A 23,286-nucleotide genomic window follows, 5' to 3' on the forward strand; every position below is an offset into this window, starting at 1 on the left:
GGGGGGGGGGGGGGGGGGGGGGGGGGGGGGGGGGGGGGGGGGGGGGGGGGGGGGGGGGGGGGGGGGGGGGGGGGGGGGGGGGGGGGGGGGGGGGTCCCATACTTATTCTTCAGATAAAGTGAATGCATAAAGAACCCAATAAACTTATGGCATGCAACATTAGTTTGACTCACCTACAGAAACAGACCCTATCCAGGTCACATCCGAAAATGAACAATATCGATTCATTCGAGAGGAAGATGTCAATCAACAAGCAATGACCACTACTTACATTTTGAGAATTGGCATCGCTTCCTTCACTTGAACCTTCGCTGGCACTCTCAGCACTACAAAAATCAGGTCAGATTCACATCACCCAAGGATCCAATTGGCACATCAATAAAATTGTGTAGGACTACAGTCCTAAAGAATGTGGTGCGCCCCCCCTGCCTCACCACAATAATAATAGAAGCATACACCAATTATTATTCTACATAGGCAATTTCTAGAAAAGTTAGACAACCTCTTAGAGTATGCTCCATTGGCAGATGTTCCAGATGTTTTACCGAGCTCATTATTCTTCCCTGTAATCATGTTCAAACTGCCCAAACTTCCTTTTGATCTTTTAATTGGCAGCTTTTCCTTCACTTCAGGTAGCTTAACGTCTCCCTCCAAACTGCCTGCGGTATTACCCTATATACGTCTTCACATGTCATTTTTATCCGCTTAAAGACAATGATACCTGTCATAAAATAAGGAGGAAACTCACAGAGGCCTCAGTGATGCCATTTGGAGAAGGCATTGCAAATGGGCTAAAAGGATATGATCCCTATTATACACATAGGAATATAGCATACAGTATTAAGCAAATCCGTCAGACAAAAGGATAATAGAAGTTTTAAACATAAAAAAAAGGTAAAATTAGAATGCCCAGAAATACCGGGGGAATGGACGGATGAGCGTATATGCCACCAGGTGGATACATTGCAACATATGGATGTGGAGGCGTGCCATAAGGAGGCATAATATGCTGTAGATAAAAACCTACGTTTAGATAAATACACAACGCATTCCTTCCCCAAAAGCACAAGGCCATATTCCTTAAAGTACTGTCACGAATATTGTATGTAATGCATCATACAGTTATCAGAAATGGCATGAACCATTACAGCACTCAACTATACGTAAACAATACCAAACAAGAAGTTCACTCAAGAGACACGGGCTTCATGTTAGTATCCCCAAACACATCAATAGCACCATAATTAAAATAATAATAAAAACAAGAAAAAGAGGAAGAGTGCTATAAAAACAGATTTCCAGTCCAGTCAGAATATATGTGGGTCAACAAGCAGACATAATAGACCAAAAAAACCAGTAGATGTACCTGAACTCCCCACATATATGGGTGGGCTTGAGGGCTTGATGCCAAGAAACCATGAGGAGGAATAGGAGAATATGCCTGAAAACCAAAAAAGATATATATACATAATGATCTAACCACAATGCCATCCCAACAAACAGGATTAAACTAAAAGCTATTGCCCCAGGGTAACCTGAAAACCTGACCAATCAGGATTAACTGCGCCGGCGCTTGTGGTTGAAGTCTGCTCCTGTAAAACGATTACAAGAGATTATCATACATGAGGACAGACTTTAAAGAAAATGAAATAAACACTAAGAAACTGTAATTTAACATTTTCAGTGACGTTTGATAGAAAAAATTTAGGTAACAACAAGAAGACACAATCAATTAGAATCTCTGAGTACATACTTTAAAGAAAATGAAACAAACACTAAGGAAATGTTTGCTCATATGTATTTGTTTCTGTGATAGAATTTTTAAACATGTAATACGAAATTCGATCTTGAAATTACTTTCTCAACCCATAATTTTATTTAAGAACAACTCGGTCGTTACAGGAAACGAAATTCTCGTGGAAAACAAAGAATGAGCTATATAAAGCACAGTAAAAAGAAAAACAAAAATCACTTACAAAAGTCAAATAAAATAATATGCAACTCAAAATCAGGCCTAAATTAAACCTGGGTAGTAGGAGGCGGTGTCTTCGTCTCCTTGTCTTTTGGTGGTTTCTCCATCTCACTGCCACTCATGGTTCTGCTTCACCATCTTCCTGCCATCCCCCAAGCCTTCCAATAACACGAATCCTAATCTTTACAAGACTGTAAACTGACCGAGCCGCAGCCACTCCCTAATGGATTTCCTTGAACATAAACAACAACTTCAAAATTTTAAATTCCGGTACAAACTGAATAAGAAGAGAAAAAAAAAAAATCTATATTTTCGTTCCCGCAATTCAAAATTTCATTTGTGTGTTCAATTTTCTAGCAAAACAAACAGAAAACGCATAAATTTGAAGGAAAACAAGCACGCTATCCGGCCCTAGCATGCATGAAGCTGAACAATAACCAACATAACCAAAAACCCTAACAGAAATTTGAGAGGAAAACAAAAGCACGAAAACACACAATTCAAAATTGAACAAGAGTGAGCTTTTTACTTACGAAAAATCGAAACCTCAAACCCACTGGGAGGAATAATTCGAGACTCAATTGAAGGAGCCTCGAAAGGTGATCAAATGATAAAGAGGAGGTTTGAAACAGCAGCGATGGCGAAGGATCGAATGGAAAATTTAGGGAATTGGGCGAGGAGGAACTTCGAAAAGATTCAAGAATTTTTTTTTTCTTGAAAAACTGAAAAAAAAAAAATGGAAAGATCAGAAGTTGAACACGGGAGATTGACGATGAGAGTCTTCGTACGGCGTTACAGTCTCTCTCTCTCTCGAAGAAAATTCGCGAAATCGCCGTCTCGCCCCTCAGCCTCAGGGCATGAGCCACTCGATTTTCTCTCTCTTTCATTCCTTCGGCATGACGGGGTTCATGGGCTGAAGCCCAAATCTGTCTTCTTTCGGGCCCTGATTAATGGGCTTGGCCCATTCTTTCATATTGACATTCCTTCGGCATCGCCACTCGTGGGCTGAAGCCCAGATCTGTCTTTCCTTCGGGCCCTGATTAATGGGCTTGGCCCACTATTTTCATTATTATAATTACAATTTTAGTATGTGAATAATGATTTGATTTGAGCATAATTTTGGTGTATTTTGTTGGTTTTATTAATTAATGATTGAAAGCTGACCTGGCAGCGTGCATTTAGGCAATAGGAAGAAAATCATATCTGATCCCTTGTGGATATCTCTTCTCACCAAATAAAAAATAATAAATAAAAAAAGGTTGTATTTTTGCTTTTAGCGCATTCTGTCTCTATCTCACGTATTTGGTAGCTTTAACCTCAGACCTTATGGGTCCCACTTCCACACTTAATTACTGCCATCCACGTGGCTGTCATTAAAATCACCTCGTCGTGGACTGCCCCACCCACCTTTTAGTAATTCTTCCATTTTTAATATTCAAATTTACGACTCTCTTAAAATATATTTTTTTTTTTAATCTTAAAAGATTTATTAAAATTTTTCAATAAAATCTTTAAAAATAGTCTAAATAAATATATATAACATGCGTACATTATCTCAAAAATACTATTTAAATTTAAAAGTTTTATTAATATTTTCGACCTTTTAAATCAACTATTTCATTAAAAAGATACTCATTAAAGTTTAAGTAGTATTAATATCATAACTTATTATTATTATCTTAAATTATCCCAATTTCTAATTTTAAAAAATTTATTAGTAGAAAGATTATTTTTTAAGTTTTTAAAATGTTTTAAAAAAAATAATTTTTTTTTTTTTTTTTTTACTTAAAATACAAAATTTAATGATTTTTTTATTTATTTAACCTAAAAATTTAAAATAATATAAAATATATATATTTTAAGAAGTCCGCCTTTTCGTATTCTGCTCAGTTCTTCGTGCCTTGGATTCCCACGAAGACACTTTGGACCCATCTTCGGCGGTGCTGGACAAAAATTCCCGGCAACTGACGATCTTTGGACCAATCTTCTTTGTAGAATCCCATCCGTCGTTGTAGAACTCCAAATGTTCGATCTATTCGTCACCATTTCTCCGTCGGCGTTGGCAATTACAATTTCGACATCGACTTTCAAGAACTTTCGAGTGCCTTCTCATTCGCAATTACATTACGATTTCCGAAGAAGAATCTTGATTCGGATTATATCTTGTGGTTTCTTGATTCAATTGTGCCAGGAAATTTATCTTGATTTTGAGTAAATTTTGAGAATCGAACAAGTCGGCGCCTCTCTGTATTTTAGGGCTTTTCGGTTTCAAGAACGCAATCGATTTCTTTAATTCGAGCGATGCAAAGAAGGTTAATCGAACCAAAACGAATCTCAGATATGAACTGAATAAAATCAAAGCCGTAAACTAGCATTTCGATGAGATTCTCTAACCTTTTCATTCGAGATCGTTTTGCCTGATTCTAGAGGCTGTCGGCGCCGGCCTGAAATTGCCGGAAGTGATCGTCGGTCGCCGGTAATTGCTGTTCCGGTGCCGCCAAGGTCTGAACAGTCTATCGTGGGATTGTTATACGCGCACGAACAGTCCGCGATATTTAATAAATAAATAAACTATTTATTTCCCTTTTCTTTTTTTCTTTTATCTATTTTAATTTTTAACATAATAATTTTTCATTCATCCAATACAAATTTGACACGTAAGCAAGTTTTAGTCTAATGGATAACTTTGAAGTTTGAAATTTGTTTACACTGTTCGGAGTAAAACAGTGGTATATGGATGAACTGGGACAGCAGATGATGATGAGTGAAAACAAAATATTTCGGGGTCTGTAGAATTGTCTTTACAGTTAGAAACAATGAGTAAATAAGGTGACCATTTAATAAAGATGCAGCAGAGTGTGGTTCATCGGAGGTCAAAATTGTAGTTTAAATTTTCTATATATATTGCTAAATAAAATTTAAATTTAGATTTAAGATTAAACCCGTCATATTCCATATTTTAAAAATATAAAAAAAAAAAAAAAAAAAAACTAAATTTAAATTTCAATATTCAAAAAAGTGTTTCACCTTTTCTATTGCTTTTCCACCTCCCAATTTCTTCCCTTCTCGTAATGTTGTCATTTTCATAATAATTCCCCCACTCACGTTTTTAATGATGAGCTGTGAAGCGTGGGAAGGTCGATTTCACTAAATAATTTATTTTTATTAAACATAATATTTAACCAACCTATTAATTTAAAATACAAAATTTAACTTTTTTAAGCTATATATTTAGGAAAATGATAATAATTCAACTAATTACTGATAAATATTAAAATATTTAATAAATAATAAATAAATGGTTAAAAATATATAAAATAAAGTGTTTTTTTGTTACATGATTATTGTTTAATTAGCTTCAAATTAATTTTGATTTTTAAGTAACTAAAATTACAATTTATTAAAAGTAAATAAATTTAAATTAAAAAATACAAAACTAAATAAATTAGACTGAAAGTAATTACTTAAAAAAGGAATTAAAAGAAAATGTTATTAAATTGAAGTCAAATGACATTAATGAATAAATGGTGCAAACTAAAATTATAGCGTCAAAGTTAACGATACCGTTACCGTCAAAATCGAGATGATTTCCCACGCTCTACGAAGCGCTTTGAAACAGCAATTCCATGGTACCAGATATCTTGGTCGTGTCCGCATTTAAGGCCACGCGCTTCATAGGCGCGTGGATTACTTCAACGAAACCGTCTGTTTAACATTTGGGACCCACTTCTGTCTTTATCCCCCCCTCTTCCTAATCAAAATTCTCTCTTATTTACCCTCTAAATCGAGTAGTTTTACTTCTATATATAGTTATTGTGAGATCACATATTGGTGAGAGACGGAAACAAAACATTGTTTATAGGGATGTGAAAACTTATCTCTAATCTAAAATTGTGAGGTGCGAAACATAACAGACCAAAACGGACAATATCTGCTAGTGGTGGGCTTGAGCTGTTACAAATAGTACAAAACCAAATATTGGGCAGTGTGTTAGTGAGGATGCTAGATCCCAAAGGAGTGGACCGTGGGATTTCTCATCGATTTGAGAGGGGAACAAAGCATTCGTTATAAGGGTGTGAAAGTATCTCATTAGACGTGTTTTTTAAACTATGAGGTTGACAACAATACGTAACGGGCAAAAGCAGATAGACAATATCTACTAGTAGTGGACTTTGGTTATTACTGCTGTTGAAAAACAACTACATCGAGAAAGGCACAACTAGTAATTAAAAGAAAATATTTTTTTAAAGAAATTAAAAAATAACTATAATCAATTGATATATAGGATAAGAATTAACAATATAATAGTTTTAGTGACGTGGCAAGATTTTTTTAATATTTTTAATACAAATATTTCGGCGAGTTGTAACATAACTCAATTAGTAATTATGTATATTTAAAGTAAATATATATTATAAATATAAAGTAAAATATTTATTTATTTTTATTTTTTTTATAGATATTTTAACCGGATTGAGATTTGGACATTAGTTCAAAAGGTGGGTTAGACGTCTGTGAATTTGGCAATAGCCTTACACCCATTGCTCTCTCACCATTTTTGTTCTCTCTCCGCACTCCGTACTGTATTTCATCTCTTTCTCTCTCTCTCTGGAAGGGGCTTCGTCTTTTCTTCTTGCGTTCATGGTGGTGGGTTTCGCAGAGGCTTTGCCTTTTGGGTTCCAAAAGCCCCAATCAAACCTCAAAAAGCCATCTCTGTGGCTTCCTTCGCTTCGCAATCTCAACGATTCGCTTTCATTTTGTCACTTTCCTCGTCCATTTCCATTTTGACTCTCTCTAAAAGCGAAACTGTTTACTCTTCAAAAGGTTGTTTCTCTCTCTAGTTTTCCCTTTTTTTTTTCTTTTTTTTTTTTTTTTTTCTATTATCTTCTGGTAAAATAGTCTTCGCTTTGAATATTTGATTCTTGTGGATTTGTTGGGCGTGCTCTGCTGTTCTTTATCTTTTTGTTTGTTTATAATTTGTTTGACTCTGATTTTTTCAACTCTTGGATTGTAGAGCTGCGTTCGTCTGCCTTTTTCAAGGTTTTGAAAACTATTGTTTGATTTGCGTTTTGGATGTCCTGATTTTGACTGGAAACTTCGTGATCGAAAACCTTGATGAATGGAGCCTTCTGATTTTGAATTTTTCTTAGCATTCTGTTCTTTCTCTTGAAATTTTGAGTTTGATTTCTGTCATTGATGTGATTTGGTTGAACTAGGAACGATCAATCCAGGCTCTGGTGAATGTTTTTGTCGGAGTCTTCTTCGTGTCAGGATTTGTGTTTATATCTCTTGCCATTGTCTCTGTTGATTGAGGAGATGATTAAGCTTTACTCGTGGATGCTGTTGTAGGGAACCAAATATAAAATTTGAGTTCTTCTATCTCAAAAAGTGTTCAGAAGTTTGGATTTAGTACTCCGCTGTAAATCTAGCAATATGTCGGTCGAAACCGACAGAAGGGGGGGAAAAAACTGGAAGGAACTGGTGAAGAAGATGCTCCCACCTGGAGCATCTCTCCCTGAAAGTGCTAGCGATCTAGATTACTCTATAGCTATGGAGTACGAGGGTCCACCAGTAGTCCATGACGTTCCAAGAATCGAACCGCTTGACGTAAATTCTCGTTCAATTCCAGTTGCTGAACCTCTTTCTGAATCCCAAAGGTCCATTGCAAAGGACGGTCCTCCAACGATTGAACCAATTCCTTTGCCTGTCTCTCGTATTGTTGGCGTCACAAGTTCGCCTACTCAGAGCCCAAGGGCATCAGGAAGTTCAGAGTCTGTAGTATCTGTCTTGCAAAACCATGATTTTTCTTCAGCTTCACCTTCTGTCTCCCCAGCATCAGTTCACAACCCACCTAGCAATCAACCTAAACAAGTAGTTATTGATGCAAGAAGAGCACCTGTTGTCACTTTTAATACTGTTGATCACTCCCATCGAAAAGAACTTGGTGTCGAGAAGCAAGTGTATCCCGAGTACGTAGGAGTTTCGAAAGAGAAAAAGAAAAAAAAAAGTCGGGTATGTTATAGGTGTGGGAAAGGAAAGTGGGAAACAAAAGAGTCATGTCTTGTCTGTGATGCCAAGTATTGCGGCAACTGTGTGCTTAGAGCCATGGGATCGATGCCTGAAGGGCGTAAATGTGTCACTTGCATTGGTGATCCTATAGACGAGTCGAAGAGGTCGAAATTGGGCAAGCATTCGAGGGTCTTATCTCGACTACTTAGTCCTTTGGAAGTGAAGCAGATTATGAAAGCAGAGAAAGAATGTCCTGCTAATCAACTTCGCCCCGAACAGCTGATTGTAAATGGATCACCCCTACGATCTGAAGAGATGGCAGAATTACTTGGATGCCCTCTGCCTCCACAGAAACTGAAACCCGGAAGATATTGGTACGACAAAGAATCTGGTCTCTGGGGAAAGGTAACTATAATTTAATGACGTTAGCTTTTCTATGTGTACTTAATGTATGGCCATGTGACCTTTGCTTCTGCAACTAGAACTTCATGAAGTACTTTGTGTTGACCTGACAGGAAGGAGAAAAACCAGATAAAATCATTAGTTCGAACTTAAGTTTCACCGGCAAACTTAGCCCGCACGCAAGCAATGGGAACACTGAAGTTTACATCAATGGTCGAGAAATCACGAGACTCGAATTAAGGGTGCTTAAGGTACACCTTTTGGCTTCATAAGGTGGAATATAGGCATTCTAATGCTCTTTGTTTTTGCTTCTGAAACTGTAACTGTTAATTTTTTATATCATACATAGTGCCCTATGTCATAAATGATCAAGGAAAAAAATTATGGAGGAGATGATGTACTGTATTGCCTCTTTAGATGGAGAATCTGAATACTTGTAATCCTTAGTCAGCTTGAATGTTGAAAAAGTTATATAGAAAATGTAATAACTTATGAGATCCCACATCGGTTGGAGAGGGGAACGAAGCATTCCTTATAAGTGTGTGAAAACCTCTTCCTAGTGGAAGCATTTTAAATCCTTGAAGGAAAGCTCAGAAGGGAAAATCCAAAGAAGACAATATCTGCTAGCGGTGGCTTGGGCTGTTACAAATGGTATCAGAGCCAGACACTGGGCAGTGTGCCAGCGAGGATGTTGGACCCCAATGGGGGGATGGATTGTGGGATCCCACTTCGGTTAGAGAGGGAGACGAAGCATTCCTTGTAAGAGTGCAGAAACCTCTCCCTAGTGGATGCGTTTTAAAACCTTGAGGGAAAGGCCGGAAGAGAAAGCTCAAAGAGTGCAATATATATTAGCGGTGGGCTTGGACCATTACAGAACTATATGTATAAATATATTGAAACATGACTAGATGTCTTATATTTGTTTAGTTTTGTTTGAGTTGGTTGTTCTGGTGGCTGGTCTTGGGCACATCACGTAACATCTATTTATAGAGGAGACTGCACTTTAACTGACCTGTATTGCACACTGTTTTCAGCCTCCTTGTCACATGAATGCCTTGATGAGAACTCTTAAGCTTATTTCATTGGCTTCCTTTCAGAACTAAAATTATCTCGATGTCTACTAAAAAAAGTTCTTCTTATTATGAACTTGGTTCCCTTTAGATGTCTAATGGCTTGCAGTATCTGGTAGAACTAAACGTACCCAATGCTATTAACTTTTCAGTTGGCAAACGTACAATGCCCACGTGACACCCATTTTTGGGTCTACGACGACGGTCGCTACGAGGAAGAAGGTCAGAACAATATCAGAGGAAATATTTGGGAGAAGGTGAACATAAAACCTTTTGAATGAAGGCTAACCTATGTCAAATTTCTCATTTTTGATATCAAGAACCTTATATATGCTTTGGTTAAGGCAGGCTTCAACACGCTTTGTATGTGCTTTGTTCTCATTGCCCGTGCCACATGGTCAGCCACCCCATGGAGTGAGAGAAGAGGCTAGCAATTACACAACAGTTCCCAACTACTTTGAGCAACAAAAGAGGATTCAGAAACTTCTTCTCATTGGGATTGAAGGCTCCGGAACTAGCACAATATTTAAGCAGGTAAACATGAAATCATTATTGTCGTTATTTTTGTGCTTAGATCTTCACTTTCTTGGGCTTTTCAATCTTCCCAATATTACATGTGAAGTACGGAATCATGCAACATAACTTAATGTAGGAAGTGGAGAGAAGTAGAAACTTAAATGTATATATGTAGAGTTAGTTCGTAAAGCTAGACAACCACGATTTTTTCTAAAGAGCTATTAGACCTTTCGACAAATCTAATTTTATACTTTTTCTTTTTAATTTTGGGATGTAATTATAATAGGTCAGTCAAGCCCATTGCTAGCAGATATTGTCTTTTTTGGGCTTTTCCTTTCGGATTTTCCCTCAAGGTTACTAAAATGTGTCTATTAGGGAGAGGTTTCCACACCCTTAGAAAGAATGTTTTGTTCTTCTCTCCAACCGAAGTGGGATCTCACAATCCACCCCCCTTTGGAGGCCAGCGTCCTCGCTGGCACTCGTTACTCTCTCCAATCGATGTGGGGTCTCACAATCCACCACCCTTCGAGACCTAGCGTCCTCACTGGAACATAGCCTGGTATCCACCCCCTTTCGGGGCTCAGCGTCTTTGCTGGCACACCGCCCGGTGTCTGACTCTGATACCATTTATAACAGTTCAGCCCACCGCTAGCAGATATTGTCCTCTTGGGCTTTCTCTTTTGGGCTTCTCCTCAAAGTTTTTAAAATGTGTCTGTCAAGAAGAGGTTTCCACACCTTTATAAAGAATGCTTCGTTTCCCTCTCCAACCGACACGAGATCTCACAACAATAAAGTAAGCTTCTCTCTATGTCAATGGATCACAAACGTGGATGGATATATAAATGCATGTATTCTTTTGGCTTCTGGTTTCTACTATTATTTTCATGGGCCATTATGCTTAGAAGGTAAGAGGTTTGTTTGACATATTGTATAAAAAGAAAACGAAAGATTTTATCTTGCAATTGTGAGGTAGTCACTGGGAATGTATCTCTGAGAAGGTTGTTTAAAATCTATTAGAAATGAAACAATTCCATCCACTATCTTCAATGTTTACTTACTTTTTTGAGCAGGGAAAATTTTTGTATGGGAACAGATTTACTGAAGAAGAACTTCAAGACATCAAACTTATGATCCAGAGTAATATGTACAAGTATCTTAGCATCTTGCTTGATGGTCGAGAACGCTTCGAGGAGGAATTCATGAACCGAAAAAAGGTTCGAAGTTCCCAAGGAGGTCGAGCTCTCGAAACTGGTAATTTTTGCAATGTTCATTGGGCTTTATGATTAGATCAGGTTAGAAGTCTCTCCCTAAAGATTGTACTTATTTAATGAAATTTTCTCTTCACAGATGGAGAGAGGGAAGCTAGTGAATGTATTTACTCCATCAACCCAAGGTTGAAACATTTTTCCGATTGGCTCCTCGATATCATTGCTACCGGAGATTTGGACGCGTTCTTCCCTGCTGCAACTCGTGAGTACGCTCCATTAGTTGAAGAGCTATGGAAGGATCCTGCAATCCAGGAAACATACAAGAGAAAAGACGAGTTACACTTCCTTCCCGACGTTGCCGAGTACTTCTTAAGCAGGGTAATCCATCACATACTCAAATTTCAAAACCAGAACGTTTTTATTGGTGATAACATCGTCTGCCATCGTCATGTGTCATCTTTTTTGTTTAGGGAAAATGCTTAGGATTTGTGATTGTTTGCAGGCAGTGGAGGTTTCAAGCAATGAATATGAACCTTCTGATAGAGATATCCTGTATGCAGAAGGGGTAACCCAAGGGAATGGATTGGCTTTCATGGAATTTTCACTTGATGATCGGAGTCCAATGTCTGAGACCTACACTGATAATCTTGAAGCTCCGCCCCCACCTCTTACTAGGTATGGAGTGGAATTAGTGAAAGAATGAATTTCGAAGCCAAGAATTCCCCTTATTAGTGTTTTGACTCGTTGGCTTGTATCTATCGTTACAGATACCAACTTATAAGGGTAAGTGCCAAGGGGATGAATGAAGGGTGCAAATGGGTAGAGATGTTTGAAGATGTTCGAGTTGTCGTCTTCTGCGTTGCGCTTAGTGATTTCGATCAATTGTCTCGTGCCCCAGAAGATAACAGCAGCGGAAACCTATTACAAAACAAGATGATGCAGAGTAAGGAGCTTTTCGAGACAATGGTCCGACACCCTTGCTTCAAAAATACCCCATTCGTGTTGATACTCAACAAATACGATCTCTTTGAAGAGAAAGTAAATCGAGCATCGTTGAATGTCTGCGAATGGTTTAACGATTTCAGCCCTGTGCGACCGTTACATAGCAACCAGTCACTATCTCATCAAGCTTACTACTATATAGCTATGAAATTCAAAGACCTTTATCAATCCATCACAGGTCGTAAGCTTTTCGTGTGGCAAGCTAGAGCAAGGGACCGAGTGACGATTGATGAGGCATTCAAGTATATAAGAGAAGTCGTGAAGTGGGATGAGGAGAAAGAGGGGCCCTACTATGGTGGACCTGAGGATTCCTTCTATAGCACAGATGTGAGCTCATCTCCATTTGTTAGACAACAATGAGGTTTCTTTCTTGTACTAGTTTCATAGATAGTGTCAAGAGGAAGCCCATAAAAGAAAGAAAAACATGGCTTCACTTTCCACCTCTACTCCTTTGAATAAGGCTATTCGTGCAATTTTTTTTATGAAGTCTAGTTTATGAGATGATCTTAAACTTTGGATGAAACTGATCCTCATGGAGCCCATTAAATCTCAATTGTATGCAACAAAAGTAACAAATACAGAAGGGAAGTCCAATAACCACTCTTTAAGTCCGTTTCTCAACTCCTCCAATCCATGCTCACTTTCAAAACTAAGACGTAGAGGCTTCTGATTCCTAAAAAATAGTTCAAGAAAGCTGGAGGCTAGCTGGCCAGCCAGCACATTAGAATCTTATGAAGGATCAGTAGTTTCTTCTGGCTTTTTGCTTTCTCCCTCTGCTAAGTTGTTTAGAGATGCAATGAAGAGGATTACGATGCAACTAGATCAGGCGTCTCGGCCTCGACTGAAAGCAAAGTTGAATGCACTTTATCCACCCAACTGTCCAGCCGGTCTCGCAGGGATTTGATCTGTGGAATGCCTAGAACCCTTGGTTGCACCCAGGAAACATGGACCGTTCCCTCGACTTGATCGATGATACCCTCTATAAGGTGGACCTGCAATAAAAATCACTCAGCCTTTTGTTATCATTCGTCTCAGAAAAACAAAGGTCAAGTTCTCCAATCATGGCAATTATCGAATCAGTAAGGAAGGTTGAAGACAAGGATTTCGTTAAGAACAGATCGAGATACAAGACTGGAGAGATGAAACATGTCATGAGAGGTATTGATCAGCATACAATGTTAACCAAGCAGATAACCAAAAGCGAGTGCATGGCTGTTGGTTTTTCTCAAGTGCCGTGAAAGTTGTGGCAAAAGACAATTATCACATCCAACTTTTTTCGTTCTTCCAGCATCACAATTTCTCTTGACCCTATTTTAATTTGAAGTGACGAAGTCCATGGACAAATTTGAAACAAATATTCTTGTGAAAAAGAACTATAAGTAAAACTTACAGACAGGCTCTTCATTAGTAGATGCTCAACATCCTCGATAGAAAGTTTTGTTCGTTCGGCTATAACCTTCAATGGAATGGTTCGATCTTCAGATGACCGGCTGCAATAAAATCAAATTAGCACAAAAATGATACAGAAAATCAAGTTATTGAGCAGATATCAAGCAGAGAAAGGAGCAAGGCAATGCCTGAAGATAATTTCCATGAGGCAGAGAATATTGATTTTCTCCAATAGTTTCTTTTCATTTTCAACTAAAGCCGGTTGAGCCCTTAAAGCTGCATTGTGGACTTGGCATAATTCTTGATAGCGAACTAAATCACCAGAATTGAATGCCTGAAGAATGTAGTAAAGCCACTCGACCTTTGTGCCCAACAGACTTTTGATCTGAAGAGAAAAAGTTACACACACATCAGGTTTGAAGTCGAAAAATAAATAGAGACAAAAAGATTAGGCACGGGCTACAATATCTACATAGAGATACCAATTGTTGCAGCCATTGTTAATCATGTTATAAGTACGAAGATCGTTGTATTTGCACTCAAACTAAATTATTTATTGAAAAAAAATGAGTGATATTTATGTTTATTACTCCACCTCAAGGAGAAAAGACCAATAAGGAAATAAGCACTCAGAGGTAACATAAAATTATTACACAATGAGATAGCAAAATAATAATGAACTATGGTGCAAATTCTTACAATAGGATGTGCAAGAAGCTCTCCAAAGTTGTAGATGTTATCTCCCAAAAGTGCAGAAAGAGACAAATCAAAGGCCAAATCCTGCAGGCACAGCGACGGGCAATAATTTAAATAATGAACGAACCAAATATGGATAGCGGATAAGTACCGATCGACGGGCAATTGGATTTATGAAATGAGTTATTTCTTATTTGAAAAGGGAAAAAAAAAGAAGAAATAGAAAGAAAAGTTAACTGTACATAAAGAAAGAAACTATTCGCCATACCAATTTAAATGAGTCTGAGAGTGATTCCACTGAAGTATATGCGAGATAAAGAAGAGCACTTTTATAGAACTCAGCAAATTCTTGGCGGAACTTGTAAAATTGAGATGAAACCCAATAATAGCTAGCATAAACAGATGGATCGATGTCAGTCATGCTGTCAAGAGTGCTCTTTCCATCTTCCAAAAGTTTCTTGCACTCTTTTCGGTCACCTTGCTCAAGCTTAAAAATAGCTATTTGCATCTTAATATAAAGGATAGGCTCCTCTATGCGGTGCTCTTTAGTACTCCTCAGTTTCTCGATTATCCCTTCAAGATAACTAATGGCAGCTTCTTTCTCTGCATATTGCCGAGAAACAATCACAGCAAAATGTGCAAGCTTGAGAAGATTGATTTTGGTCTCAAAATCAGTGATGAAGTTGTGATACAACTGAATCAGTGCATCACCAGCCTGAACATTTAACCATAAAAAAAAATATTAATTGAACTTGAGGTTTCTGCATAAAGGCAGGTAGGTAAAAAATGTTCAAATATACAAGGATTCACCAAATAAAACATATATTAGCTAGCTCAACCTAATTTAAAATTATTTCGGCTCTAGATAGACCGAAATCAGTACCCGATGAATGTAGCAATTATCCTCTCCTTAATTCTAAATATCCCGTGGTCATGTTCTTTAAGAAATGGGTGAAATCAGGGAAGTCATACTCAGGTAGTAACAAAGACCCAGTTCATGCTTACTATCTAATTCTCCAATCTACAGTGTTAACTTGAAATCCAGATAGTGCACGTTAGATTACCGAGCCCCAAAGCTTAAGATGTTGATGGTGACAAAGGTAACTTTGGCCTTTCGGTTAATGCCTCAACACCTCTCTCTCAAATAGACCTAACAAGCAGGTTATGAACATGAAATGGAGAGAAAAATATGAGGCAAAGATTGGAACACAAAACTTCTTGATCTACTTCAGTGAAACAAAAACTTAACCTACTCAATCCAGTCTTCAGAAATGAGTAAATTAGTCACAAGTCACCTCAAACAGATGATTAATTCTCCAACTAACCACCCCGTATTCAGTCGATCTGTTTAACTAGTTTGCTCATATTACAGATATAAACAGGGGGAAATTTCTACCGTAGTTTAGATTTCGACAACTCTGAATCCAATCGGGAGTCGAATACGAAATCCAGTAGGCTAAACGAACCCCTGTAAGCAAAACCCCTCAAAGTTTCAACCTCCGCGATCTTCTCCGTCTAAAGAACCCTAAGTTCGCCATCCATTTCGCCATCATAAATTCAATTTTAACATTCCCAGACTCAAAACCCTAACAGTATCCATCTAAAAATCAAAGCATCTAAAAGCTAAAATACCAGCACACACTTCATGAAATCGAAATGTCAATACATTCATCGAAAACATGGTAAGTTGAAAAAACACACCTGGAAGACCGTGAGAGCGACGAACTGCTCAAGCTTAAGTGTGAGCTGATGCCAAAGCTTCTTCTGGTACAGATCTGCTAGCGTATTGTACCATTCAGCGAGCTCAGGATGCGAGTTGCGAAGAGAATCGAGGTACAGCAAAGCGGCCATGGCTACTCCGGCTATGGATTCTCGGAAGGAGACAGGAAGAAAGAGAACTCCAATGATTTATATATTTCGTGCCTCTTCCTCTGTTCTTTTTCTTGTTCTCAAAGAAAAGAATAGAAAAGCAGAGGAAGCTTTAGACGAGAGAGGCTTTATGGAGTCGGGTGGGAATGAACCGACCCGACTCCGTGATGGGTTTTTGGGTCGGGTTTGGCCATATCACCGTCAATTTTTTACTTTTTAATCTCTTTGGGAAAATAAAAAATAAAAAAAGATTAAATGTTTATTTATTTACTTAATTCTTAGAGAAAATTACCAAAAAATTGGAATATTTTATACACAAAAGAATTTGGGTATTTATTTTTAAAATTAGTTTCCATATAAAATGTATATATATATATATATATATATATATTTTTTTTTTTTTTTTAATTTGATAAGTAACATATAATTATTATTAAATAAAAAAAATTGTTTATTAAAAAAGAGGAAACACCCAATAGTTGTCCTATCCCACATTTTTTGTCTCCCAAAGCCAATATTTTGACAAATAATAAGCTGTAAAGGTCCTTTTTGAGGCATGTGAAGGCAGGTTGTATTTACCTAACATGAATTGTGCAATGCCGAACCAATAATCCCAACTCTCGAATGCTTGAATGTTCTTCCTCGGCTCTCGGGATCTCAACAACAAAATAGTACTTGAACAATAAAACTAATAGAGATAACACATAAAGTTAAAGATTTGAGTTTTCAAATTAGGGATTCGATTTTAAGTCTATACATACAGTGATACAAGTTCTTTTTCTTCGAAACTCAAGTCATGGTACTGTATCCTAAAGAAATATTGAGACATTGAAATGAAAAAGCAGTTTTTTTGGAGCTGTCTAAGAACGCAAACGAAAAGTCACGATGGTACCCAACGTCAGTCGAACGAAAATTGGCCAAGGGCAAAACCATTTTTGGGTGTGGGTTGTCGATATGCATGTCAAAGCCATCGAATTTGAACGTTCCTAGCAACAATGTCGAAAAATATCGACGTGACTCAATTTTTGTACGCATGTGCTTCAAACAGTCCTATTCGGGTTTCAGTTTTAAGTCTGTACGTACAGTGCTACAGGCTCTTGTTCTTCAAAACTAAGTCTTGATATCGTTTCCTAAGGAAATATTGAGACGTTGAAAAGGGGAAGCAACTTTTCGGAACGGCTCTTCCTTGACTTTCGGGATCTCGATGACAAAATAGTACCTGAACAACAAAACTAGCAGAGATAACACTGAAGGCTAAACTTTTGATATATTATGTAAACACTGAACCTGTGACATGCTATTATTGTACATGGAAAAACAATAAAGGTAAAAATCTGGAAGGAGGGTGCAAACTTTAGAAAATATTGTATAGGGAACTCTAAATTCCAGATGAGAGTTAACTAGTTACGCTACATCCCGGATTCCTTGAGCAGGTTTAGGATGTTGTGTTCAGGAGCGCTGATGGATGGTAAGATTGTTCGTGTGGCCCGTGGTCTCGTCTCACCGACTTCTGCTTCTTTCATTACAGGCAAATCTGGCAGTTTTCGTATACTCGACACTCGTTCCTTCCATATTCTTCCATCCTAGTGTTTGAGCAGTTCAAAATCAGATTCTCAAGATATATCATAAAACCTACAACTTTCACTGATAAGTTTGGTAAATCAATAAGGAAAGGTTGGTTTAGGTGGAACTGGTGATTTTATGCAATAAGTTTGCTCTGGAGAATACAGAAACATCTCTACTGGCTTCTTGTACAACAGTTCTAAATCTCGTCTTTAAAATCATGAACAGATTTCCCAAAATGAATCAACGAATAAATGACTCGACCTGTCAAACACTTCAATTGTGAGATTCCAATCGGTTGGGGAGGAGAACAAAACATTTTTTATAAGGGTGTGGAAATCTCTCCCTAGAAGACGCGTTTTTTTAAAAAACCTTGAGTGGAAGCCCGAAAGGGAAAGCCCAAAAAAGACAATATTTGCTAGCGGTGGGCTTGAGCTATTACAACTGGTATCAAAGCTAGACACTGGACGATGTGCCAACGAGGAGGCTGAGCCCCAAAGAGAGGTGAACATGAAGCGGTGTGCTAGTAAAGACGCTAAGCCACGAAGGAGGTGGATTGGGGGGGTCCCACATCGATTGGAGAAGGGAACGAGTGCCAGCAAGGACGCTAGGCCTCGAAAGGGGGTGAATTTTGAGATCTCACATCGGTTTGAGAAGGAGAACGAAACATTTTTTATAAGGGTGTGAAAACATCTTCCAAGAAGATACATTTTAAAAACCTTGAAGAGAAGCCTGAAAAGGAAAGCCCAAAAAAGACAATATATGCTAATGGTGGGCTTGGCCAGATACATAACTTTTCACCCTTCCACGTATATACATCAATATATGCAACAAGGCAACTCGGATATATAATTGACCTGACAAAATTGAGTAAGAAGATCGATTTGGGAGCTTACATTCAGAATAGACGGTTCGGGCAACGGGCACTGAATTGGCTTATCGTTGTCGTGAGGCTCGATCGGGTGTTCAACGGGCTTAAACTCCACTGCTACTTCAATTCCATGAGAAACAGCAGCAGGGGTTGCACTAACACCAGTATTCTCAGGGTTTGGAGGCAGTCCTTTCCCATCCTGCATCAGAAAAACACACTTTATAAGCATCAAAACCACCCAATATATTAAACTAAATGTCTACCACATCTAAAAAGTTGAGAAAAACATTGGCACAGATGATAATTTACTGACCTCCATCAAAGTTTCAAAGTAAAACAGGACAAGTAAAATAGCAAATATGATAAAATTTCAGAAACAGCCATGGAAATCAGAAGCATAAAAGCTCAACATGTCCACGACTATGGAATCAACAAAGTTCATGATTATTAATATGATTTAATACATACAAAAAAAGAGTCCAAAATCAGCAATAGATTCGAGTTTGGGATAATTCTACAAAAAAATGGCCCCAAAGAATCGTATTCTCCACCACAACAAGGAAGGTAAGATTCCAATTTATCAAAAATTAACCAATCCAGCAGCCATGAAGAACCAGGAAATCAAAATTATTTGAACGTTTGACGAATAAGTTCAGATTCTTCAGAAACAGAATCAACAATCTCAATCGCGAGATACATAACTTCGAAAGCGACGAACTCAACGCAGTACACAAATTCGAAATAGATGAACAAGTAAGATCAATCTTCATTCGCCATATAGAGATTAAAAAAGAAAATAAAATAAGATCAATCAATCTTCAAAAGCGACGAACTACTTACAAGCGCACTTTGAGCTCGTCGATGCCCTGTTCTGCTAGAAGAAAACCTTGAAAAAATGCCCACCATCTGTTCGACAAAATGCCCAAAACAAAAAATACTCGCAAAAACTTAATGAGTATCGAGATCTCGCCGCTCTTTGCCCTATAAACTCTCCTCTCCTCTCAGCTCTTCACACTTCAAAGAGTCTCGCTACTTCTCTCTCTAAAAAAGTCCAAAAGCTACAGACAATCACAAGAGTCCAAGTTTTTTCAAACCCGATAAGGATCGGATCTCGACTGGTCCAGAGGAGAAACAGAAATCGCCTTCTCTCTCTTGAATTGAAGAGAGAGAGGAGGAGAAAGAAGACGAAATTGGTCGAATTGGAAAATGAAGAACAATGGAGTATTTGGGATTTTGATTTGATTCGTTCGTGTGTTTTTGTTCCAAGATCGAACGGATTTGCTTCACGAAATCAATAGTGTAATGATAAAGCCGTGAAGAATGTAGAGAGGTCAGTCTGACAGAAGGCATTGAACTCCCAAAGATGTGATTTTTAACGCAAAAAAAGGAAAAAAAGAAACATATATGTAAAATAATATTAGTAAAAAATAACAATAATTCCTCTCATTAATGTGTGATTGTTAAATTTTTTTAGTATTTTTATTTAAAAATTATTGAATTTTGTGTTGTTGGATGATGAAAGTCCCACATCAACTAATTTAGGGAATGATATGAGTTTATAAACAAATAATACTCTCTCTATTGGTGTAGCTTGACTCATGTGTTTCTTCTAAAAAAACATTAAAAATGGTTAAATTTTAATTATCATTAATATAAGAACAAAAATTATTTATCTACAGGAAAATTTTTCATTTTTTCACTTTTCGCGTTTATTAAATGTCCTATTAATTAATGTTTTTCATTTTTAATCTTTAATAAAATTCTTGAACATTTAAAATAAATTTTAAACATTTTTTAAAATTCAATATTATTTTTTAAACAAGATACTTACTATTTTCATAAAAAAAGAATTGCAAACCTTCAAAGATAATATTAAAAATAGCCTTGTTAGGTTAATATTTTGTTAATGAGGCGGACTAAAAAGCCTATAAATATAATTTTAAAAAATTAAATAAATTTAATGTTCGAGATTAAATAATTAAAACTATAATTTAACTAAAATACTAAGATGTTTGGAAGTGATTTTAAAATAGTTAAAACTACCCAATAACCAAACATATATAATTATTCAAAATTAGTTTTGAATCAAAATAATATTTTAAAGTATAATAATAGGCAATAAAATGGTTATATAAAAACAACTTTTAATAAATCATTAATAAATAAATTTAATTTTAAAATCCTTAAAAATTAGAGGATTAAAATAAAATATTCAAACAGTATAAGGGCCAAAAATGAAAAAAAAAGGAAACAAAGGGCCAAAAATGAAAAAAAATGGAAACAAAGGGCCAAAAATGAGAAAGTGTAAACAAAAGTTTAGGAAACTTTTTTGGAAGTGTGCCAAATTCAAATTCAAAATTTTAAATTTTAAATTAAGTTTGAACTGATAAAAATAATAAAATATAAATTCAAAAAAGCATTATTGGTTAGAATTTCCAAGTCAGATCCCGCGTAGCGAACAAGCACCGATAATAAAAAGGCGCTACAAAGAAGAAACCATCACTCAACTCCATCACTGCTACCCACCGTTTTCTCTCATCTCTCTTTTCTCCCAAAACAACTCGCTCGATTTTAGGGTTCTGAAAAATCGCCATGAATCGCCACAATGATCCAAATCCTTTCGATGAAGGAGAGGTCAATCCATTCTCGGTAAGTTTCTCTTTCTTTCGTGGCTAAATCTCAATTTACTTTAGATATTTGCATTCATTGTTTTTTTTTTCTTTCGCATTTTCGTTTCTTGTTTCGGCGATTTTCATTCGGCGAGTGTCGCGATCGGGTTCTGTTCCTATTTTTGAGTCTCGAGGGGGCGAGAGTGCGGTTGTTGGATTGATCTGAATCTTAGGGAAATCTTGCTAAATTTGGTGGAATATGGTTACTTTATGGCTGCTGAGAGATTTCGTGGGAGAATGAATTCAAGAGCGGTGTGGAACATTTTAAGTGTTGGAAATATCGACCTCCTAATGGTATGATATCAATGGAGATGCATTCCTTACTTATAAATTCAAGACCCTCTCCATAATGGTATGATATCAATGGAAATGGAGATGTATTCCTTACTTATAAACTCCGGATCAACCTCTTAATTAGCCGATATGGGACTCCTCTTCCAACAATCCTCCCCTCGAACTCGAACAAAGTACACTATAGTGCCTCCCTTGAGGCTTATGGAGTCTTCAAACAGCCTTCCCTTAATCGAGGCTCGACTCCTTCTCTGACGCCCTTGAACAAAGTACACCTTCTGTTTGACACTTTAATCACTTTTGACTACACTTTTGAGGTCTCAACTTCTTTCTTCGACATTTGAGGATTCAATTGACATGGCTAAGTTAAGGGCATGACTCTAATATCATGTTAGAAATTGATAGAAATCACGTCTCTCCATAATGGTATGATTTGAGGGTTTCTTACTTATAAACCCACAACTAACCCCTTAATTAGGTGCCGACGTGGACTCCTCTTCCAACAATCCTCAATAGTTTAAGGATGGAGTAGAAATTAATGTTTAAAGGTCGAATGGTACTAAAAGTAGACTAACGGAAGTAATTGTTGTTTTGGAGTCCTAAGGAAGATGATTTCACCATTTCGGATTGAGAATGAGTGTCATTACAATCTGTGTGGAATTGTTATTTGAATATGCATAAATGAAATTAACCGTTGGTTGATTATTGACAATTTCACGGGCGTTCTTTTGATATCTGAAACTAAAGACAAGCCGATCAAGCTTGTTCTATGGAGGATTAGAATGGTAATAACATCACTCATTGTTGCTAATTTTGCATTTGCAGAAAGACAATGCTGCTCCTGGATCAAAGTTTCGGATCCCACAAATGATATCGGACACTCTGGGATTTGGGCAGAAGCAGGATGCTACAGTGGATATACCACTGGATACGATGAATGTAACGAATATCATGTTCTGTCTTTTCTCACTTACATTTTCTTTACCTGGAAGAATCAAGTAACGCTTCATTTGGTTCATGTAGAATCTGAGGAAGAACGAGAGAGACATTGCCGCTTGGGAAGCAGAACTTAATAGGAAAGAAAAGGTATTCTTCGATATCCATGATTTTGTGTTTGCGTTTAGACTGATACTACCTTCAGCTTAGTCCATAACTTTACAATATATGAATATATCTGCAGAGGTTACCTAACTGTTCTTATGCCTCATTTTTACCAGGAAATCAAAAAGAGGGAAGAAGCTGTTTCTAGAGGTGGTTGACATCAAATGTTGTTTGATTTTGTTTCTATGAAGCTATCGACAATCTATAACTTTTTCAATGTTGCACAGCTGGTGTCCCTACTGATGATAGAAACTGGCCTCCATTTTTCCCCATTATTCATCATGATATAGCTAATGAAATTCCAGTACATGCTCAGAAGTTGCAGTACTTGGCTTTCGCTAGCTGGCTAGGTATGCAAAGTTAATTGTCTCAAATTCTTTTTTATTATTTTATAAACTTTATATCCAAATATTTGAGTATAAATTGTGAGATCCACATCGGTTGGTTGTAGAAGGGTACAAAACATTCTTTATAATGGTGTGACAACCTCTCTCTAGTAGACACGTGTTAAAAACCTTGAGGGGAAGCCCAGAAGGGAAAACCTAAAGAGGACAATATTTGCTAACGGTAGGCTTGGGCTGTTACAAACACATCGATTGGAAAAGGGAATGAGTGTAGAAAGGACATTGGGCTCTGAGAGGGGGGGGGGGGGGGGAAT

At 37.3% G+C, this 23,286-nt stretch overlaps 5 protein-coding genes across 8 annotated transcripts in view; 2 read left to right on the top strand and 3 right to left on the bottom strand.

Moving 5' to 3' along the window:
* The window catches only part of LOC111465190 (bZIP transcription factor 16), a 5,059-nt gene extending 2,230 nt beyond the window's left edge, over positions 1 to 2,829 (bottom strand). The window contains exons 1-8 of one of the 3 annotated variants that reach the window (XM_023109509.1): positions 2,506 to 2,829; positions 2,026 to 2,192; positions 1,536 to 1,592; positions 1,367 to 1,441; positions 920 to 1,009; positions 749 to 808; positions 503 to 672; positions 272 to 326 (exon numbers count right to left, since the gene is read on the bottom strand). In XM_023109509.1, coding sequence (XP_022965277.1) covers positions 272 to 326; positions 503 to 672; positions 749 to 808; positions 920 to 1,009; positions 1,367 to 1,441; positions 1,536 to 1,592; positions 2,026 to 2,094 — 576 coding nt within the window. In that variant the 5' untranslated portion in view covers positions 2,095 to 2,192; positions 2,506 to 2,829. Of the gene's footprint in view, positions 1 to 271; positions 327 to 502; positions 673 to 748; positions 809 to 919; positions 1,010 to 1,366; positions 1,442 to 1,535; positions 1,593 to 2,025; positions 2,205 to 2,505 lie in introns of those variants that run through there. The other 2 variants (XM_023109508.1, XM_023109510.1) reach the window with 2 other exon arrangements.
* Positions 2,830 to 7,405: 4,576 nt separating this feature from the next.
* On the top strand, positions 7,406 to 12,539 carry LOC111465208 (extra-large guanine nucleotide-binding protein 3-like). The gene is made up of 8 exons (XM_023109535.1): positions 7,406 to 8,386; positions 8,497 to 8,634; positions 9,606 to 9,710; positions 9,802 to 9,987; positions 11,040 to 11,220; positions 11,317 to 11,555; positions 11,680 to 11,852; positions 11,945 to 12,539. The coding sequence occupies exons 1-8, from the start codon at positions 7,406 to 7,408 to the stop codon at positions 12,537 to 12,539; spliced, it is 2,598 nt and encodes an 865-aa protein (XP_022965303.1).
* A 146-nt stretch (positions 12,540 to 12,685) lies between these two features.
* Positions 12,686 to 16,238, bottom strand: LOC111465211 (26S proteasome non-ATPase regulatory subunit 13 homolog A-like). The gene is made up of 6 exons (XM_023109540.1): positions 15,966 to 16,238; positions 14,533 to 14,979; positions 14,268 to 14,348; positions 13,757 to 13,953; positions 13,570 to 13,669; positions 12,686 to 13,171 (listed from the first exon to the last, which is right to left on the bottom strand). The coding sequence occupies exons 1-6, from the start codon at positions 16,113 to 16,115 to the stop codon at positions 12,986 to 12,988; spliced, it is 1,161 nt and encodes a 386-aa protein (XP_022965308.1). The 5' UTR covers positions 16,116 to 16,238; the 3' UTR covers positions 12,686 to 12,985.
* Positions 16,239 to 17,381: 1,143 nt separating this feature from the next.
* Positions 17,382 to 19,903, bottom strand: LOC111465213. 2 transcript variants are annotated; one of them, XM_023109542.1, is made up of 3 exons: positions 19,408 to 19,903; positions 18,593 to 18,766; positions 17,382 to 17,716 (listed from the first exon to the last, which is right to left on the bottom strand). In XM_023109542.1, the coding sequence occupies exons 1-3, from the start codon at positions 19,471 to 19,473 to the stop codon at positions 17,543 to 17,545; spliced, it is 414 nt and encodes a 137-aa protein (XP_022965310.1). In that variant the 5' UTR covers positions 19,474 to 19,903; the 3' UTR covers positions 17,382 to 17,542. The 2 variants fall into 2 exon arrangements, with proteins under 2 accessions (XP_022965310.1, XP_022965311.1); XM_023109543.1 differs by lacking the exon at positions 19,408 to 19,903 and adding an exon at positions 18,881 to 19,267.
* A 1,149-nt stretch (positions 19,904 to 21,052) lies between these two features.
* LOC111465212 (secretory carrier-associated membrane protein 4-like) overlaps positions 21,053 to 23,286 on the top strand; it is a 4,792-nt gene continuing 2,558 nt past the window's right edge. The window contains exons 1-5 of the mRNA XM_023109541.1: positions 21,053 to 21,216; positions 22,353 to 22,466; positions 22,551 to 22,613; positions 22,745 to 22,778; positions 22,856 to 22,978. Coding sequence (XP_022965309.1) covers positions 21,160 to 21,216; positions 22,353 to 22,466; positions 22,551 to 22,613; positions 22,745 to 22,778; positions 22,856 to 22,978 — 391 coding nt within the window. The 5' untranslated portion in view covers positions 21,053 to 21,159. The remainder of the gene's footprint in view (positions 21,217 to 22,352; positions 22,467 to 22,550; positions 22,614 to 22,744; positions 22,779 to 22,855; positions 22,979 to 23,286) is intronic.

The sequence above is a fragment of the Cucurbita maxima genome, unplaced genomic scaffold, assembly GCF_002738345.1.
Source record: "Cucurbita maxima cultivar Rimu unplaced genomic scaffold, Cmax_1.0 Cma_Scf00028, whole genome shotgun sequence".
Classification (NCBI taxonomy): domain Eukaryota; kingdom Viridiplantae; phylum Streptophyta; class Magnoliopsida; order Cucurbitales; family Cucurbitaceae; genus Cucurbita; species Cucurbita maxima.

Bases quoted from the DNA above. Each gene is read 5' to 3' on its own strand.
- LOC111465213 (XM_023109542.1), bottom strand. From the start codon at position 19,473: ATGGTGGGCATTTTTTCAAGGTTTTCTTCTAGCAGAACAGGGCATCGA. The intron at 18,767-19,407 runs GTAAGTAGTTCG...TTTCTGATGCAG, and splicing joins GACGAGCTCAAAGTGCGCTT to GATGGGAAAGGACTGCCTCC. The intron at 17,717-18,592 runs GTAAGCTCCCAA...CTCAAACACTAG, and splicing joins CCGAACCGTCTATTCTGAAT to GATGGAAGAATATGGAAGGA.
- LOC111465208 (XM_023109535.1), top strand. From the start codon at position 7,406: ATGTCGGTCGAAACCGACAGAAGGGGGGGAAAAAACTGGAAGGAACTG. The intron at 8,387-8,496 runs GTAACTATAATT...TTGACCTGACAG, and splicing joins AATCTGGTCTCTGGGGAAAG to GAAGGAGAAAAACCAGATAA. The intron at 11,556-11,679 runs GTAATCCATCAC...GATTGTTTGCAG, and splicing joins CCGAGTACTTCTTAAGCAGG to GCAGTGGAGGTTTCAAGCAA.
- LOC111465211 (XM_023109540.1), bottom strand. From the start codon at position 16,115: ATGGCCGCTTTGCTGTACCTCGATTCTCTTCGCAACTCGCATCCTGAG. The intron at 14,980-15,965 runs GTGTGTTTTTTC...TTAAATGTTCAG, and splicing joins TCGCTCTCACGGTCTTCCAG to GCTGGTGATGCACTGATTCA. The intron at 13,172-13,569 runs GTAAGTTTTACT...TTTTTATTGCAG, and splicing joins TACTAATGAAGAGCCTGTCT to GTCCACCTTATAGAGGGTAT.